General features: G+C 38.2%; 1 protein-coding gene across 3 annotated transcripts in view; it reads right to left on the bottom strand.

The window, feature by feature from the left end:
* ttll5 (tubulin tyrosine ligase-like family, member 5) overlaps window positions 1–18,731 on the bottom strand; it is a 206,760-nt gene that overhangs the window by 107,706 nt on the left and 80,323 nt on the right. For all 3 annotated transcript variants that reach the window (XM_051723166.1, XM_051723165.1, XM_051723168.1), the window contains 3 exons: window positions 12,856–12,947; window positions 11,915–12,004; window positions 11,681–11,772 (listed from right to left, as the gene is read on the bottom strand). In XM_051723166.1, coding sequence (XP_051579126.1) covers window positions 11,681–11,772; window positions 11,915–12,004; window positions 12,856–12,947 — 274 coding nt within the window. The remainder of the gene's footprint in view (window positions 1–11,680; window positions 11,773–11,914; window positions 12,005–12,855; window positions 12,948–18,731) is intronic.

Here is an 18,731-nt window from a genome sequence, read left to right as displayed (position 1 = left end):
CCCTAAAGCGGCAGATACTCTGGGAGTGGTGATTACTGCTTTTATATAGTGGGGGATAAGTATTGATTTGGTTTGTATATGTTTTGCTGTTCGTTTAATATGTGAATCAATAAAAAAAAAAATGTTAATCACAAAAAAGAAAAAATAAGCAAACAAGGAGGCAGGGTATGAAGACAGAGAGACACGCAGCGATACAGAAACAAAACAAAGCCACGTGCTCTCGCAAGACAAAACACCCAAATGGTATGAGCGCACATCACCAAGACAATAAGGCAATATACGCCCATGCCAACTGACAAACAAGACGAGAGTAGCAACGGCAAACAAAGCGATGCCATTCATTCTCACACTAAACGAAACCTGAGCATACATCGCGAGGCAAATGCCACTTGATGCACGCAACAGGCGACAAAAACAAGACAGGACACCTGTGCAAGAGTTTCGGCCACACACACACCCGACACCTTAGACTGAAGTGAACAAACCTCAGCACAACACGAAGACAGCTCGCGACCCGGGCACGCAATGCAACGAGCGTGACGTGAGGTGCACCCACGTTCGCGAGAGCCAGACAAACTACTGACGCGGGAGCATGCTGCCAAGATGACATAAGCATGATGCACCCACATCAATAACAGACAGACATGGAGCACGTGAGTCCAGATCCCGACACAGACCGAAACCGAACCAGACAGGAAGTCAGGATCCAGACACCGTGCTCCCAATATGAAACAAGACAGACCGAGTACAACCGAAACCGAGCGCTCACACAAAGACAAACAACAAAACACAAGACAGACATGGGACGATAATGCCACGGTCCTGTCAGACAAAAACCCAGAATGACAGAGTGACAGGACCATGACAAAAACATCCAGTGAGAGGCAGTTCTGCTGATGGAAACACCTTGTTGATGAGAGAGGTCAATAGAGAATGGCCAGACTGGTTTGAACTGACAAAGTCTACAGTTACTCAGATAACCACTCTGTACAATTGTGGTGAGAAGAATAGTGTGTCAGAATGCTATTCTGAGATGCGGGCTGGCGCTGTTTTGGCAGCATGAGGTGGACCTAAACAATATTAGGCAGGTGATTTTAATGTTGTGGCTGATCGGTGTAAATTGGTATCACATGAATTGGCACTGCATGAATGAGTAAAATCTGGAAAAATGCGGCAATAGTAAACTCTCACTTAAAAAAACTGACCCAATTAACATGTAACCGTTAACGTCCACATAAGCCACATACCTCAATTCAGCGAACATGTAAAGGGAAGTGTGAAATTTCCAAAGGAAATTCGGCTGGTTGTGACGACTGATGAAGTCCTGCTGTGAGGGCCTTTTATATGTTAATGACTGGCAATTGTGAGTAAAAGGTGTTAGGTGCTTCAAGCTTGCTGTGTTTTCAGAGTACAGGGGAAGGCAAATAACTGAAAGTTTGGCTTACTGTAGGCTACAGTGAACTACATTTCTGTACAGACAAACATGCTAAAATTAACATCCTGAAAATAAAAACTGTTAATCAAAACAGTTGTTATTTTTACATCAATAATAACTACATGTTATTTTACTTGACATTTGACAGACATTACAGAAAAAAAAAACGATGATTTTAAAATTAAGAGATATATCTGTATTTTCATTTTTATTTTTTTACGTGAATTTTCAACACATACACCATAACCGTTGTGCTGACATAATAGTTAATTTAAATGGCTAATGGATCATTTATAACAACTGCATAAAGCATTTGGTCAAGAAATGTCAACCAACCTCTATTGCAGAAAATAGCATAACAATTTATAATTATACTTTTTATTTTATCATTTTTTTTTTTTTTTTTTTTTTACAAAGTACGGGTACTAAATAAAGTGAAAGCAAACAATTTAATCTTTCCAATTAAAAATACTTCTTTGTACTGTACAGTAGTAAAACAAAATTAAGAAGTTAATAAAATAATAAAAAATAACAAAAAATAAAGTAATAAAAGCAGAAGAATATATTTAAATTAAAAAATCAAAAATTATAAAATTTCTGCTGTTAAAAAATTATCTGACATGTCCATAAAAAACAACAATATGAAAACTTTAGGAATCATATAGGCCTAAATCTCAACCGTTGTGCACAGTGCTTTTACTACTGATACCTTCTCTCTTGTCTGACTTAACGGAATAGTTCACCCAAAAATGAAAATTCTCTCATTATTCACTTGCCCTGATGCCATCCCAGATGTGCATGACTGTCTTTAGAGCTCTGTCAGGTCCTTATAATGAAAGTACACCAGTGCCAGCACTTTGACGGTCCAAAAGTCATATTTAGGCAGCATAAAAGTAATCCACATGACTCCAGTCGATCAATGAACATCTTTTGAAGCAAATCGATAGGTTTGTGTAAGAAAAAAGTCAATAACTAAAATGTTTAACTTTTAAAAAGCATTTCCTGCCAGCAGCTGACATGAAGCGTGATGTAAGCGTGTCGGCGAGTTCACGCAGAAGACACTTATTGATCGACTGGAGTCGTGTGGATTACTTTATTGATGGTCCAAAAGTCATATTTAGGCAGCAAAGTGCTGGCACCCGTGTACTTCCATTATAAGGACCTGACAGAGCTCTATCTTCTTCTAAATATCTTAATTTGTGTTCTGCTGAAGAAAGACAGTCATACACATCTGGGACGGCATCAGCGTAAGTGAATAACGAGAGAATTTTCATTTTTGGGTGAACTACTTCTTTAACTGCACAGATGAAGTACTAAGTACACATCTGCCTGCAATATGTTCCACTGGTAAAAACATTGCTGCAGAGTCAGACTGTGTGCCCTGCAAACTCCATACCTCCAGAGGGCTCCCAAAAAAATGTCTGTCTGGATGAGGGTGCAAACATGTTACCTTAACAACAACATGCTTTTAGGTCAATGTGTTCTGCAACGTGTATCTTTTTCCTGGTGCAGATGGTCAAGATGGCGCCGAGTATGGCTGCTGCGTTGCGAACTCCGACCCAATGTTGCAGTTTTTTGTTTGTTTTGTTCACAATTCTTATGTTTTTTTGTCTTGGATGTTGTCTGCCTTGTTGTCTACGATAGACAAACACTTTTGGACATTGGTTCTGCAATAGCACACAGAAAACCGGACTTTAAATACCTCAATGCCAACCCGCTGTTTACAAACACGACAGCGGAGCCCTTTGTCTGGGCAGCCCGGCCACAGAAACACAGCCGGAAAAGGGGAAAGAGAGCCGGCATTCTCATCAGACTAAGACGTCGTGCAAATCGACCCCCGCTACCCAGTATTCTACTGGCAAAAGTTCAGGCTCTAGACAACAAAATCTGTGAGCTGAGAGTGCGGATCTCTTTCCAACCAGAGACAAGGGACTGCTGCATTATCTGCCTTACAGAAACTTGGATGTCTGCGGAGATTCCAGACTCAGCCATCAAACCCACGGGGTTCTCTGTGCAGCGAGCGGATAGAGTGAAAGACCCCTCAGGTAAAAGCAGAGGTTATGCCTTCCGCAAAACAATCAGAGCAGCCAAACGCCAGTACAGGGACAAGATTGAAGGATAGTTCAACACCACCGACTCTAGAAGCATGTGGCAGGGAATTAGTATCATCATGGACTTCAAAGGAATAAAAACTCTGCCATGAACACCGCTGCCTCTCTCCCGGATGAGCTAAATACTTTTTATGCTCATTTCAAAGGAAATAACACCGCCCTCGCGGAGAGAGCTCTCGCAGCCGAAGCTACAGACGTTAGTTCACTCTCCATCTCCGTAGCGGATGTAACCCGATCCTTCAGATGGGTGAATATCCGTAAAGCCGTGGGTCCAGACGGCATTCCTGGCTTCGTCATCAGAGCATGCGCGAACCAACTGGCTGGTGTTTTTACGGACATTTTCAACCTTTCCCTCTCCTTGTCTGTAGTCCCCACATGCTTTAAAACATCCACCATTGTGCCTGTACCAAAGCAATCCAAAATTACTTGCTCAAATGACTGGCGTCCTGTTGCTCTGACCCCCATCATCAACAAATGCTTTGAGAGACTAATCAGAGATTACATCTGCTCTGTGCTGCCTCTCTCTCTTGACCCATTGCAGTTTGCTTACCGCAACAACCGCTCCACTGATGATGCCATTGAATCTACAATACACACTGCTCTCTCCCACCTGGAAAAAAGGAACACATCTGTGAGAATGCTGCTTGTAGACTACAGCTCAGCATTCAACAGCATAGTGCCCTCCAAGCTTGATGTGAAACTCTGGGCTTAAACAGCTCACTGTGCAGCTGGATCCTGGACTTCCTGTCAAGCAGACGCCAGGTGGTTAGAATGGACAGCAACATCTCCTCATCACTGACCCTCAACACTGGAGCCCCGCAGGGCTGTGTCCTCAGCCCACTCCTGTATTGCCTGTACACACATGACTGTGTGGCAACACACAGCTCCAATGCCATCATTAAGTTTGCTGATGATACGGTGGTGGTAGGTCTGATCACTGACAATGATGAGAGGAGGTGCACACTCTGACACGCTGGTGTCAGGAGCACAACCTCTACCTCAATGTCAGCAAGACAAAGGAGCTTGTGGTGGACTTCAGGAGAAAAGACAGAAAACACAGCCCCGTCACCATCAATGGAGCACCAGTGGAGAGAGTCAGCAGCTTCAAGTTCCTCAGTGTCCACATCACTGAGGAACTCATGGTCCGTCCACACTGAGACCCTTGTGAAGAAGGCTCATCAGCGCCTCTTCTTCCTGAGATGGCAGAGGAAGTTTGGAATGAACCACCACATCCTCACACGTTTCTACACCAGCACTGTAGAGAGCATCCTGACTGGCTGCATCTCCGCCTGGTACGGCAATAGCACCGCCCACAACCGCAAAGCACTGCAAAGGGTGGTGCGAACTGCCAGACACATCATCGGAGGTGAGCTTCACTCCCTCCAGGACATATATACCAGACAGTGTGTGAAAAAAGCTTGGAGGATTAGAGACTCCAGCCACCCAAGCCATGGGCTGTTCTCACTGCTACCATCAGGCAGGCGGTATCGCAGCATCAGGACCCGCACCAGCCGACTACATGACAGCTTCTTCCCCAGAGCAATCAGACTTTTGAACTCTTGATCGATCATGATACATATATCAGCACCGCACTTTATTAGCCTCAGACAGGACATTTTATACTTCCCCAAATAACACACTGGCAACTGACTATTAACCGACAGCTGAATGTCAGCACAACACTTCATATTTATTTCCACTGATTACATGGGGGGTACAGTGTATTTTTATTGTATACAGTCTTCTTATTTTGTGTATACTGTATATTTTATATTATTAGGTGTATATTGTGTTGTGTAACAGATGTGTGAACTGTGTTAGGTGTAAATCAGATGTTTATTGTAATTGTCATACTGCTATGTTGCTTGGAACAGCACCCAAGACTTTCTCCACTATTGCACTTGCGTATATGGTTGAGTGAAATTAAAGGGATTTGATTTGATTTTGATTCGAGCAATAACGTGGAGGTGTTCAACAGCTTTTTTGGTATCCAACTTTGCCCAAAAAAAACAAAAAAAAAACAAAAAAAACAGCTTAACCAGCTGGTGGACCAGCATAGACATGCTTTTCACCATCAAAAACTAGCTGGTAAAGCTGCCTTAACTGGTCATTCTGATGAATCTGGTTAAGCTTAACATCCCGTGCTAGCTGACCAGCACCAAAAACACAACATAAGCTGGTGACCAGCAATGCTGTTTATTTCAGCTACAGAATAAAAAAAATAAAAAAATAAACCTATTCTGAGAAATATTTACTGGAGAAACAAATGTAAAAATGAGCCCCGGTCTCCCCCATTGTTGACTATTCATGACTGACCCCCTCCCCACATACACCTCCACCTCACACCCCACCCCCTCCAGCACAGACTTGTGTTGTTCTGATCTCTGGTCAGACTTGAGTCATTTCAAACACATCTACAGATGCTACAGACAGACTGTCAGACTGCAACATTCTAAGAAGAATCTTTATTAAAATAATCCACTAACCAGGTAAGACAGATGATTTATACTATATTAAATATCAATACTGTAATTAACTTCATCTCATTTTAACTGCATTATTATCTCTCACATAATGGTTCCTCTTTTCCACAGAATAATTTTTTCACACACGACCAGACTCAACTCATCTTCTGAGATTATAAATGGTAACATTCAAACTTCTGTTGCAATCTTTTAATATCCATAATTATGCTGGTTTACCTATTCAGTCTTCTGTTACTAACAATATTTTTTGTCTTTTAAGCTTCCTGCAAGACTTATAATTAGACTATGAGGAAGAGGGTTTCCTACTTTCATCCTGGAAAAGGCAGATCTGAAAATCCTTTTGATGTATTTTTTTTAATACATATGTTATTAGGAGTTCTTTAATTGGGTGTTTTCAGTAGTCAAATGACTGTTTTGTTTTGCAGTTGCTGAAGACCAGGTCAACAGAGACAGTCACAGAAGTATTGTGTGGAGTACTGTGTATTGTGTGGACATGATATCTGATGAAGAAGATGGTGTTGGTTGTAAAACCAGCAGCTTTGAGAAGCTCTGTTCCAGGAGCTACAGAAGAGACTTGATGCAGACCCACTCTACATAGGGAACTAATCACTTTCATGTGATGACAAGGACAGAGTCAGGTGCCAGTTCATTTACTGAACTCTAATTGAAGCCTCACAATGTGTTTCAGATGTTTGTATATTTTATTATTGTTATATATTGTATATTTCACGTTTTCCTTTTAAATAAAGACATTTTAACCCAATTATTGTCTCAGCATTTATGTTGTATCAACATTGATAAAAGGCCTGTAATAAGAGGCATAAACTAAATGCTGTTTGGGATTGGGTGAGCTAAATTTTATGTTTAACCAATAAAATGACAACCAATACATGCAGTGGCCCAATAGCTGTCAACATTTAGTGATGTGCTAACTAAATTTTAACCAATAAAATGAAAGCCAGTGTATGCAGTGACCCAATGGTTGTCAAAATTTAAGGGTAGGTTGTTTAAGGGCAGCCAATCCAGTCTGAGATAGATGTCCAATAGGGATGACCATTTCATCTAGAAGGTGAGAAATGCAAATGTGACTCAGGTGTGAACAAGTCTCCTGACAGACAATTTAAGGGGATTACTTACCATGGCAACAAATGGCCATAACGCAGAAGGAATCGTCAGTCACTATACATCCAAAATGGTATATAATCGGATGTATATGGGCCTGTGGAATTTGAGACTCCGGGCCAGTAGATTTCTGAATACGTCCGAAGTTCAGCGGTTTATACAGGAGTCTACTGGTCCGGATACAGCTCTTTTCATGCAGTGTGGAGTAAGAAATTAAGGGGGGTCAGGGGAAAAATGACACCATAGATGAAATAAATGCCCCCAAAATTCAAACTTTGGGGGCAAAAAAGGCCATTGCACACAATTCTTTATTTGTAACATCTGACATAGTTCTAAATGTTCTATTTTAGACATTGTTATACATATTATGGCATAAAATTTGGGTTGAAATTGATTTAATTCTTAGGGTAATAAAGAGAAAATAAATTCTCAGTTTTTAAAATTATTGAATTGATTAAATTAATGCATTTGACAGAAATGGATGAGACACAGTTTGTTTAAATGGTTAGAAAATATATATGCCCTTATAAAGCAAATTCAGAGGGCAAATATTACCCCTCAATGAAATAGTTAATTTCTGACACTGACATAAACTACTTGGAACTTCTACTAATCTTCCAACAATTTTCCTAGCCCAATCACATTCAAATACATCATGTTCTTTTACTGCATTTCCACTGTGGGCAGACACACACTTGAGAGGCCACCAGCCATCTTTACTCAGAGACAGATCTATTTTCCTGGAGCGGACATCTATGGATGATGGAAATTACATATTGCAAGCACTGAGTTGAGTCAAGTGCAGAAAGAGAGCTTGACGCTAGCATTGGCTGCCCTGATACAACTGCACCTGGTTTGTGTAGACATGTGATCAAATACAGGGAGATCACTTATCTTCCCATTATTTTTTTTCCATTGGGATTTCATAAAATCCCACATTAAAGAGTTGTGCGCCATGAACCAAACCAACCAGCTCCGAGATGAATCACAACAGTACAAACTTTGATTTGAAGCAAAAAATTATTTGAAAATTGGACAAAAAGACAAAGATACTAGACTGTGTACTTACTGCCTTTAATGAGGAAATTAAGTATAATCCCATGAAGTATTGCGATTGACGCAATTTCATGAAAAATTATGGAAAAATATAAAACCACTGATAAAGTATAGAAACAATATATTTAAGTTTATTGCAAAATATCCAGATATATTTAAATAAGAGCTGTCAAAGTTAACGCATTAACACATTAACTTAAAACATTTAACAGGTTATTTTTTGGCATTCACCGTTAATAAAGCGTAAAACAGCATATACACTGATCGAAGTAGGACGGAACGTGATGCCTGGAATCTTTACACTAAAGCACACACCACAAACACACACAACAGCCGTGTCAGTGATCAAATGATGGAGAAAGGTGAATTATTCAGCCTAAGTAAGGCACATTTGTTGTATAAAACAAGACCAGATGGGACGTGTGATAGAAATGAAGTATTTTGCACAATTTAATTTACCACAGAAGAACGTCAAATCTTAACAAATCACAAAAATGCAGAAAAAGAAGTCTGCAGCACTTTTCATGTCGAGTTCAAAGCAGAGCTTCACGATTGCTGTAGGAAAGCGGACAGCCACAGTCTACTGGCAGATTAATACTTCGGAGGATGAGAGTTTAAGAGTTTTAATGCCCATTGCAATGAATATGCAACCTATGTGGAGACTAGTTCTTTCACCTGGTCAAACTTCCACTTAGACTTTGGGAAGCGTTTAATGTTACTTAAATTGGTGCTTTGACAGAAAAATAAGTATATATAGTGTCAAATTTTAGCACTTTCAAAATCTGCGATTTATCGTGACAGAAGGGAAGTTGTACAGCTGGCCTTCTGGTGTAGTAGAAACAACATGGAGCTGAATACGCTCAAAACAGTGGAGATGATAGTGGACTTTAGGAGGAACACCCTAACACTGACCCCCCTCACCATTCTAAACAGCACTGTGGCAGCAGTGGAGTCATTCGGGTACCTGGGCACTACCATCTCACAGGACCTGAAGTGGGAGACACACATTGACTCCATTGTGAATAAGGCCCAGCAGAGTTTATACTTCCTTCATCAGTTGAAGAAGTTCAACCTGCCACAGGCGCTGCTGATACAGTTTTACTCAGCGGTCATTGAGTCTGTCCTCTGCACTTCAATAACTGTCTGGTTTGGTTCAGCTATGAAATCAGACATCAGAAGACTACAAAGGACAGTTCGGATTGCTGAGAGGATTATTGGTGCTCCCCTATCCACCCTGCTAGAACTGCACACATCCAGAGTGGCTGGAAAAATCACTCTTGACCCCATTCACCCAGCCCACTACCTTTTCGAACTGTTGCCCTCTGGCCGGCGCTACAGAGCTCTGAGCACCATCAGGCACAGGAACATGTTTTTCCCTCAGGCCATCCAGCCCATGAACAGTTAAAACTGCCCCCAAATACTTTCCTTTTGTCAATACAACCATGTGCAATATTCAATCCATCCATTTCTACTTATATCCATATTTCATTTATATTCTTTAACATATCCTATCTCTTCTTCAATGCATTACATCACCTGCACAGAACTGTATATCTGTATATAAAATATTTGAACAACATTATCGCTCTATTGTATATTTCTCTTTTTTATCTGTTATATCTTATTTTTTATTTTTATGTCACTATATGTATATATGTTTCAATGTATATGTTTGTATGTATGTATATACGGTTGCATTTGCACTGGAAGCTCCTGTCACCAAGACAAATTTCTTGTATGTGTAAGCATACTTGGCAATAAAGCTCATTCTGATTTACTACGAAAAATTATGTGAATAATCGCGACAGCACTAATTTAAATATACAAGTAGTTTGAGAGTGTAGAGAAAGCGACTTGATTACATCATTCACAGCGTATCATAGGAGCGGGCAGAGCTGCAGAGATCTTTTGACGTGATTCTCTGATTGGTGGATCTTTCTTTTCAGGATCATGGGTAGTGTAGTTCTTCACCAGGAATTCTGCTATTAAACATGATACTGTTTAATACTGATGGCTTTGAAATCCTACGAGTTGGCTCGTAAAAAAAAACATACAACATGTACTCACATCAAACAAAATAAAGGTTTAATAAAGGTAAAATAATTTTTCCTACGTTTACCCCCGTACCCAAACCCTAAACCTAACCATGATTTTAATAGAAAAAATCACTGTTGTGTACTTCGGAAGACAGTGAAACTTTGCGGTTTGGAACGAGCATTCTTACTAATTTTTCCTATTAAAACTATTGCATAAATAAATCATAATAAATATGGAATGAGTAACCAAATTTGTTCATAGACATTTCCTTAAAATTAAGTGTTGAATGGGAGGTTAGCTTAGATTAGATGCCTATATTGTATCGATTTGAAATTCTGTTTGTTTGTTGTTTGGGTGGTCTCTATGGGAATAAAACCTTTTCTTTTGAGCCAAGTTTTATGCCATCTTAGAATTTCAGTACAAAATTAATACAAATTAATAAAAGTTGTCGTGAGACAAAGTTGGTGGGTCAATGACAAATAAGGTTGTCCAAGGTGATAAAAAGTGAGAAATATTTAAATAATCTGTGTCAAGTTCGTAGACATGTAATCTTTGAATTCATGTTGTTTTTACAAATTGTTTGAAAAACATTTTTAGTATTTTGTACACAAAAATAGATTTAATGAATTTTAATGTCATGTGGTGCAACCATCAATTAAAAGGTATTAACACAGTTTCCTTGCACCTTGAATAAAAGAGTGTACACAACTAAAGTTTTCAAACATATGTTTCAAGGTGAAAAATATTTTTTACAAATATCTTGAATTTTAAGTGTTCTCATGGTTGCACCAAATGACCTGAACCAAATGTGCCTTTTCATAAAAATGTCAAAATATTGAAATTATATAACAAAATAATGGTTTCTTTTATATCTTCACACACAGTCTAGTGGGTCTAAAGAGATCTCTGTTTTATGATTTTTGTCACATGACAACACAATTTCTACCTACATGTTGGTTGCACCACATGACTGATTATTATTAATCATATTTTAAAATAAAATTGTTACTGCATTTAAAAAAATAAAATAATAATAATAATAATAAAAGATTATTCAGCACTACTCATGCCAACATTTGTTTTTTCAAAAATTGTAGCTTTTAAATGGTTGCGCCACATGACATTTTTACTTTAAGCCCCAGAAAAAATATCAAAATGACTTTAAAGTCAGTAATAGAAAACATGTTCATCATAGGTGTATTCAAGTAACTGTTTTGTGTGAATTGCATTAGTAATGTATTTCTGAATAATTTATTAAAAATACACGTCACGTCATTGATCCTGGTGCCAAAGTGCAATCTAGTTCATTTTGATAAAGTTAACTATGACAAATGTTTATAAAATACAAAAATGTGCATGTAAAGTTTGGTCCTGACACACATCACATTTAAAATGGAGTCCCTTGTGGACAAGTTGGTAAACTCTGCTCTAACCTGTAGAGTTCCAAGGTGTCTGGAGTCGGGAAAATGCGAATAAATCCACCCCTCCTCTCATATTCCTCCTGTACCCTCCTAAGAACCTTCATCTGTCCAGGAGAGCCAATAAAACATGTGCTTCAATATCAAATGTGTTAGAAGCCAAAGAGAAATTGCATTCCTCAGTAGCTTCTGATCCTAACACAGGCAGCGTTTGGCTGGAATGATGGAGTGTGCTAGTTTGCTACTGACCTCTTCTGCTGTCAGACCCAGTGTGCTGCTGTCTAGCTTCAGTCCCTGTTTCTCTGGCTCAGTGCTGCTGGCAGACGGCGGTCTCTGGCGCTGAGGGAGGACAGAGAGGAAGAGCTATTTTTTAACTCAACAAAAATAAAGTGGGGTGTGTAACCACAAAACAGACTGAAGAACCATAGACTTACATTGAAGGAGGGACCCGAGTCCTTTGAGACCATAATATCATAAGAGACTTGAGAGTGGAGTCTTTTGACTGGGCCAGTAAGCAACCAAGAACACCTTAGCAACTACATAGCAACACCCTGGCAACGAACAAGAACACCCTAGCATCGAGGCCATAGATGTCCGTACGTACAGTAGACGCTGCATTCGGCTTGTCGGGATATGTCAACCGTGCCATCAACAAGGAGAGTTGTTTGAATATAAGTCAGTGGAGGAGATGCCTCAGAATGCTTCATAAGCTGCTTTAGTGTGGAAACAGTTTTTCTTATAATAAATTGACTGCCTGGGTGCTAATATTCAATATGTTTGCCATGATATTTTCATTTGTAGAGAACTTTATTTGGAGTTTGGTACATAAAAAATGGCTGTTTTAGAAGAGTCAGAGATTTACATTTAAAGTAGTAGTTTACCATTCAGAGAACACACAAAACAAATGGAGAATTTATTATTTTATTGGGAAAGACAAAGTATACCATGCACAGTGTAGTTTTTCCTGATTTGAGACACCATGCTAATTTAATTGAGTCTGCATCAAACTTTTCTCAAAAGTAATATTGCAGAGTAAAATGTTCCTTGTGGATTTTGCTGAAAATTTAAAAGAAAATCTGCTGATTCTGTGTAGGTCTAGTAATATCTCTGGCTTATGCCTTGTCCACTTCAACATGCATGCTGCAGTGTGGGGTTTTTAGCTTATAGTGCATACAGATCACCAAAATTACCTGAGGCTTCAGAGTTGCATTCTTTATTCTTGAATCAAACCCCTGTCGGTCGGTTCGCTGCTGTCGTAATAATGGATCCTGACACACAAAACCTAAGAACAGGAAACAGTTGCTCTTCAGTTCAGAAGTGTACTTTGACATACAAGTTACTCATGAATTGACTTTGTATCCAACCAGATGTTTAATGTAGTTGACTAACACAGAAGTATAGTTGTTCCGATCTGAATGCTTTAATAAATCTACACCCAACAGTTCTAAAAAAAAAAAAAAACGCCCAAAATCCCTGACACGAATCGCTGCTGTTCTCCTTGACTGAAACTTCACACTCCCTTTTTGATCAGGCATTTCAAATAGTTTCCCCTGGGAGTCCAAGTGGGATATGATTTACACAACACCATGAGATATTAAAGGCCTGAGAATCAGTCTAATGCTACTGTATGAAGGTTTGTTATGTACTGGGTTAGCACATTGAAACTATATGCCAACAATACTTTCTGTAGTTCACTAAGCTGGCACTAACAACATCAGTACTGTAAGACACATCAGATTCCATTTAACATTAACAGAATTTTAGATGTATAAAAGTACATCTACAGATCCAGTGACCAGAATAGAAATGAAGGCAGGGTATCGATTAGAGCCTGACCGATATGGGATTTTTGAGACCGAAACCAATTTTAGAGAGGGAAAATTCACCGATTACCAATATGGTGACCGATATATTTAATTTTTGAGCTGGAATGAAAACAGACCTTTTCTATGTGGATTGTGCACCGATTTTGCACCGATATGACTATGCAAAGGTACTCAGAAGGCTGCTTTCTTAAATATTTTTATCAAAGAATATTTGACATTATTATTATACATTCTCAACAAATTCTAGAAATGAACACTGAGAAAATAATTAATACAAATAAAATAAATAGCTAAATAAACATCAGTAGTACTGTTTAGTGTCATTCAAATGCTGACCATTAAAATAAAGAATAAATAAAAATACAATAAATAGCTTAATAAACATCAGTAGTACTGTTTAGTATCAGTCAAATGCTGACCATTAAAATAAAGAATAAATAAAAATAAAATAAATAGCTAAATAAACATCAGTAGTACTGTTTAGTATCATTCAAATGCTGACCATTAAAATAAAGAATAAATAAAAATAAAATAAATAGCTTAATAAACATCAGTACTGTTTAGTATAAGTCAACTGCTGACCATTTAAATAAAGAATAAATAAAAATAAAATAAATAGCTTAATAAACATCAGTACTGTTTAGTATAAGTCAACTGCTGACCATTTAAATAAAGAATAAATTAAAAATAAAATAAACAGCTAAATAAACATCAGGGGCCGGTTGCACCAGATATAAGTACGTTACAACTTAGCCTAGTTGTGGCGTAAATGGGCACTAAGTCACAATTTACGCACTACTAAATATTTGAGCGTTGCACTGTTACGTTTATGTAGGATGTAACCCTTTAACTAAATATATACGGCAGCCTCCGACCAGGAGTAACTGATGAAATAAAAAAGCAGACTCATTTAATGACATCAATGAGCTCATGTTTTGGTTGACAGGCATCAGTCCTTTCGACATATATGATTGTGTTGGCATTTACACTCGTTTACATTTATGAGAGATAGAGAAAAAAATGATCAGCATGAAACTGATCTAACAGTGCCGTTTTTAGAGTGCGTCGCCCGGTGTCAAGTTTCAACACATTCAAAATATATATATATATAAGATATTAAAATGAATAAATGTCTATTTTTCCAGCCTGTTGTATTAGTATTTATTTATCACCCCTTATTTATTTTAGATACAGTTCCTATATATTATTATTTACACAGGGCAAATATACTATTTATTAAATCTACTATTATTACGTATCCTATTTTAATGTCTGGAAAACCAGACTTCTAAATATTGCATTTTATAAATGCAACTACTGGAATTGTTCGGTTGAAGGGGGTACCAAACTGTTAATCGTGAACAAAACAGTTTGGTGAATACATGTTTACACATTAGCTTCCATTCAGCTGACAACAATGAAAGTAGCTATGTGATTAGCTAGTTAGCTATAAGCTCATTGTCACGGAGAGTAAAAGATGGACTTTATTTACTTTCCAGCATTGCATCTCACCAACTAGATAACAACGTAGCATGAAATCAACACTCAACAGACACAATCCACCACCTCACCATTGTCTGTTGAGCTGCAGAAAAGATGCTCTGATGTTTACCTTTCAGTCTGCTACATTACTGACTGCACTGACAAACTATAGCTGGCTAACAGCAAACAGATGTGATAAACATGAGTGGCATGGTTGTCAGGGACAGGGTTAACGTTATATTAGTTATATAAAATGATGGGGTAATTTTTTATTAACTTTCCAATATGTATTTCACAAACTAGTTAGCAATTTAACGAGAATAGATCACTCAAATCCACACCGCTTAACTCCACCCTGTCTGCAGAGCCACCGTCAGCTCATCTCTGTAAACAGTGGAGTCGGAGCGCGCTATGCTGGACAAACTACGCTATGACACCAATTCTAAAGCATTGTTTTCTGCATCATATGTTCTGAAAAAAAGTTTTCATATCGCCGCATATCAGAAAAATATACGCCGATACCGATATATTGATGAAAGTCTAATATCGGCCGATAATATCGTCCAACCGATATATCGGTCGGGCACTAGTATCGATACGGATTTCCCAATTCGATTTAGAAGCTCTTGATCAAATTGCTATTTGATTTGATTAGATTACGATTAATTTAGGTATATTTCAGTTCTAATCAGTGTTGGGTAAATTACTCCAAAAGTAATGTGCTACAGATTACTAATGAATTCTCTCAAATTGTAATCAGATCGTCACTGATTACTACATTGGACAAGTAATTGCTTTTCTAATTACTTTAATGTTAAGATACATTCTAAAATATAAACTTAAAGAGACATACATGTGAAAATAATACTTTTTTTTATGTATTCTACATAAATACATTTATATTAGAAATGTGTAACCCAAGTAATGGTCTCAAAGTAATTAATTTCACTGAAAGTCAGTAACTGTAATTTGATGACAAGAACTTAAAATGTAATGTTACACTACTTTTTGACTTTAAAAAAATTAAGAGTACTTTAAGGGGCAGATTCACTAAGAATGAATTGCAGCCACTAAAAGCGGTGTTTTTTTTTTTTTTTTTTTTTTTTTGCATGGGTTAACTGCACTCATTTAGCAACCGATTCACAAAAGGAATTATGTAGATCAGGCAACAGTGCAAACACGCCCACAAAATCGCTCCTGAACATTCAATTTAGCCGAGGATGCTGCAGAGCACCGTATTTGACCCACCCTGCAGGGACTGAACAACATCACTTTGACCAGACACCTGAATCATCTCTTAAACATGAGGAACATTATCTCTTTTAAATTAAATTCATTTTACCGCCTACTATTTTTCGATAATAGTGATTGAGCAGGGCAAATTGCACTGAGTTTTGTGGATGAAGCACAATCTTTAATGAGCCTAATTTACATAGAAAATAAGGTGTGTTTGCATGGAAAGGAATGACAATGACATTTTAAATATTGAAGACGCAGAGCAATTTCAGCGCCGATTCCGCCCGCTAAACGTGATTATGGGTAGTCAGTGAATAAGATGGTGTTTGCACTGAAATACCACGTGCAAAAGTGGCGCTGCTGTTTAGTGAATATGCCCCTGAACAACACCCAGTACTGGTTCTAATGTCCATTTGTAACATAAAACCACAAATTATTTGGATAAAAAAATCGAATTGCAAAAAATATTGTGATAGCTATTTGAACTGTGATAAGAAAAAAACAATAACAAAAAAACTATTAAGTGATATGTCATGGGCAAACATGCTCTACAGCCAATATATATTTTGTTCAAGAAATGGTGTTCAAACTAAATAAATACAAAATAAAGTGAAACATAGAGAGAAAAAAGTTTCACATCACATTCATGTTGTATCTGTTCACTGTGTACCTGTTTTTGTCCACTTTGTGCTAAGGTCTCAGACCACTTTCATAATTATTTTTTGGAACCCAACAATAAGTTATTGTATAGTTACTGTATAATAAGAACAATGATGATGATAATAATACTGACAATAACAATAATAATTAGTAATTATTATACAATAGTAAAATTTTTCTTACGTTAATACTCTTAAATAATTTCTGAACTTGCAGTTCAGTTAAACCCTCAAGCCTTTATTTTGGCAGAGGCTTTTATTTTGCTGGAAAACTGAAGGAAGACCTTTATAGTTGAGTTGACAATGGCCTTCATATGCAGTGAAATGCCCTCATCCACTCTTCTATCCACAAAAACCCAGTGTTTGGGGGTTACTTTAGATTTGGATGGTAACTTTTGGAAGCCAAGCATATTCTGAATGATGCAAATAAAGCACATCTGATAACTGTGAGCACGAGAGGGAATTTGAGTGTATAGAACTGCTCTGAAACCACAGTATTATGAGTCTCACGCATGCTTTCAGTATGTGCAATACACTACAGACAAAACAGAGCTGCACATATACTGAAGCGCAGCGAGCAGCACGTGCAGACTATTGATTTATTTAACATCACAGCACAAGGTCATATCGTGATTTCAATTTTATTTTGATGAATCGTTCAGCCCAGAGTTTTCACTATATGATTGTTACACGCTGTGAATATATACAGTTGTGCTCAAAAGTTTGCATACCCTGGCAGAAATTGTGAAATTTTGCCATTGATTTTGAAAATATGACTGATCATGCAAAAAAACTGTCTTTTATTTAAGAATAGTGATCATATGAAACCATTTATTATCACATAGTTGTTTGGCTCCTTTTTAAATCATAATGATAACAGAAATCACCCAAATGGCCCTGATCAAAAGTTTACATACCCTTGAATGTTTGGCCTTGTTACAGACACACAAGGTGACACACACAGGTTTAAATGGCAATTAAAGGTTAATTTCCCACACCTGTGGCTTTTTAAATTGCAATTAGTGTCTGTGTATAAATAGTCAATGAGTTTGTTAGCTCTCACGTGGATGCACTGAGCAGGCTAGATACTGAGCCATGAGGAGCAGAAAAGAACCGTCAAAAGACCTGCGTAACAAGGTAATGGAACTTTATAAAGATGGAAAAGGATATAAAAAGATATCCAAAGCCTTGAAAATGACAGTCAGTACTGTTCAATCACTTATTAAGAAGTGGAAAATTCGGGGATCTCTTGATACCAAGCCAAGGTCATGTAGACCAAGAAAGATTTCAGCCACAACTGCCAGAAGAATTGTTCGGGATACAAAGAAAAACCCACAGGTAACCTCAGGAGAAATACAGGCTGCTCTGGAAAAAGACGGTGTGGTTGTTTCAAGGAGCACAATATGATGATACTTGAACAAAAATGAGCTGCATGGTCGAGTTGCCAGAAAGAAGCCTTAACTGTGCCAATGCCACAAAAAAGCCCGGTTACAATATGCCCGACACTGTATGAATACCATCCCCACTGTGAAGCATGGTGGTGGCTCACTGATGTTTTGGGGGGGGGGGTGAGCTCTAAAGGCACGGGGAATCTTGTGAAAATTGATGGCAAGATGAATGCAGCATGTTTTCAGAAAATACTGGCAGACAATTTGCATTCTTCTGCACTAAAGCTGCACATGGAACGCTCTTGGACTTTCCAGCAGGACAATGACCCTAAGCACAAGGCCAAGTTGACCCTCCAGTGGTTACAGCAGAAAAAGGTGAAGGTTCTAGAGTGGCCATCACAGTCTCCTGACCTTAATATTATCGAGCCACTCTGGGGAGATCTCAAACGTGCGGTTCATGCAAGACGACCAAAGA

The sequence above is a fragment of the Myxocyprinus asiaticus genome, chromosome 17 (assembly GCF_019703515.2).
Source record: "Myxocyprinus asiaticus isolate MX2 ecotype Aquarium Trade chromosome 17, UBuf_Myxa_2, whole genome shotgun sequence".
Taxonomy (NCBI): Eukaryota; Metazoa; Chordata; class Actinopteri; order Cypriniformes; family Catostomidae; genus Myxocyprinus; species Myxocyprinus asiaticus.
The sequence above is the reverse complement of the archived record's forward strand: the minus strand, read 5'-3'. Positions and strand labels throughout refer to the sequence as shown.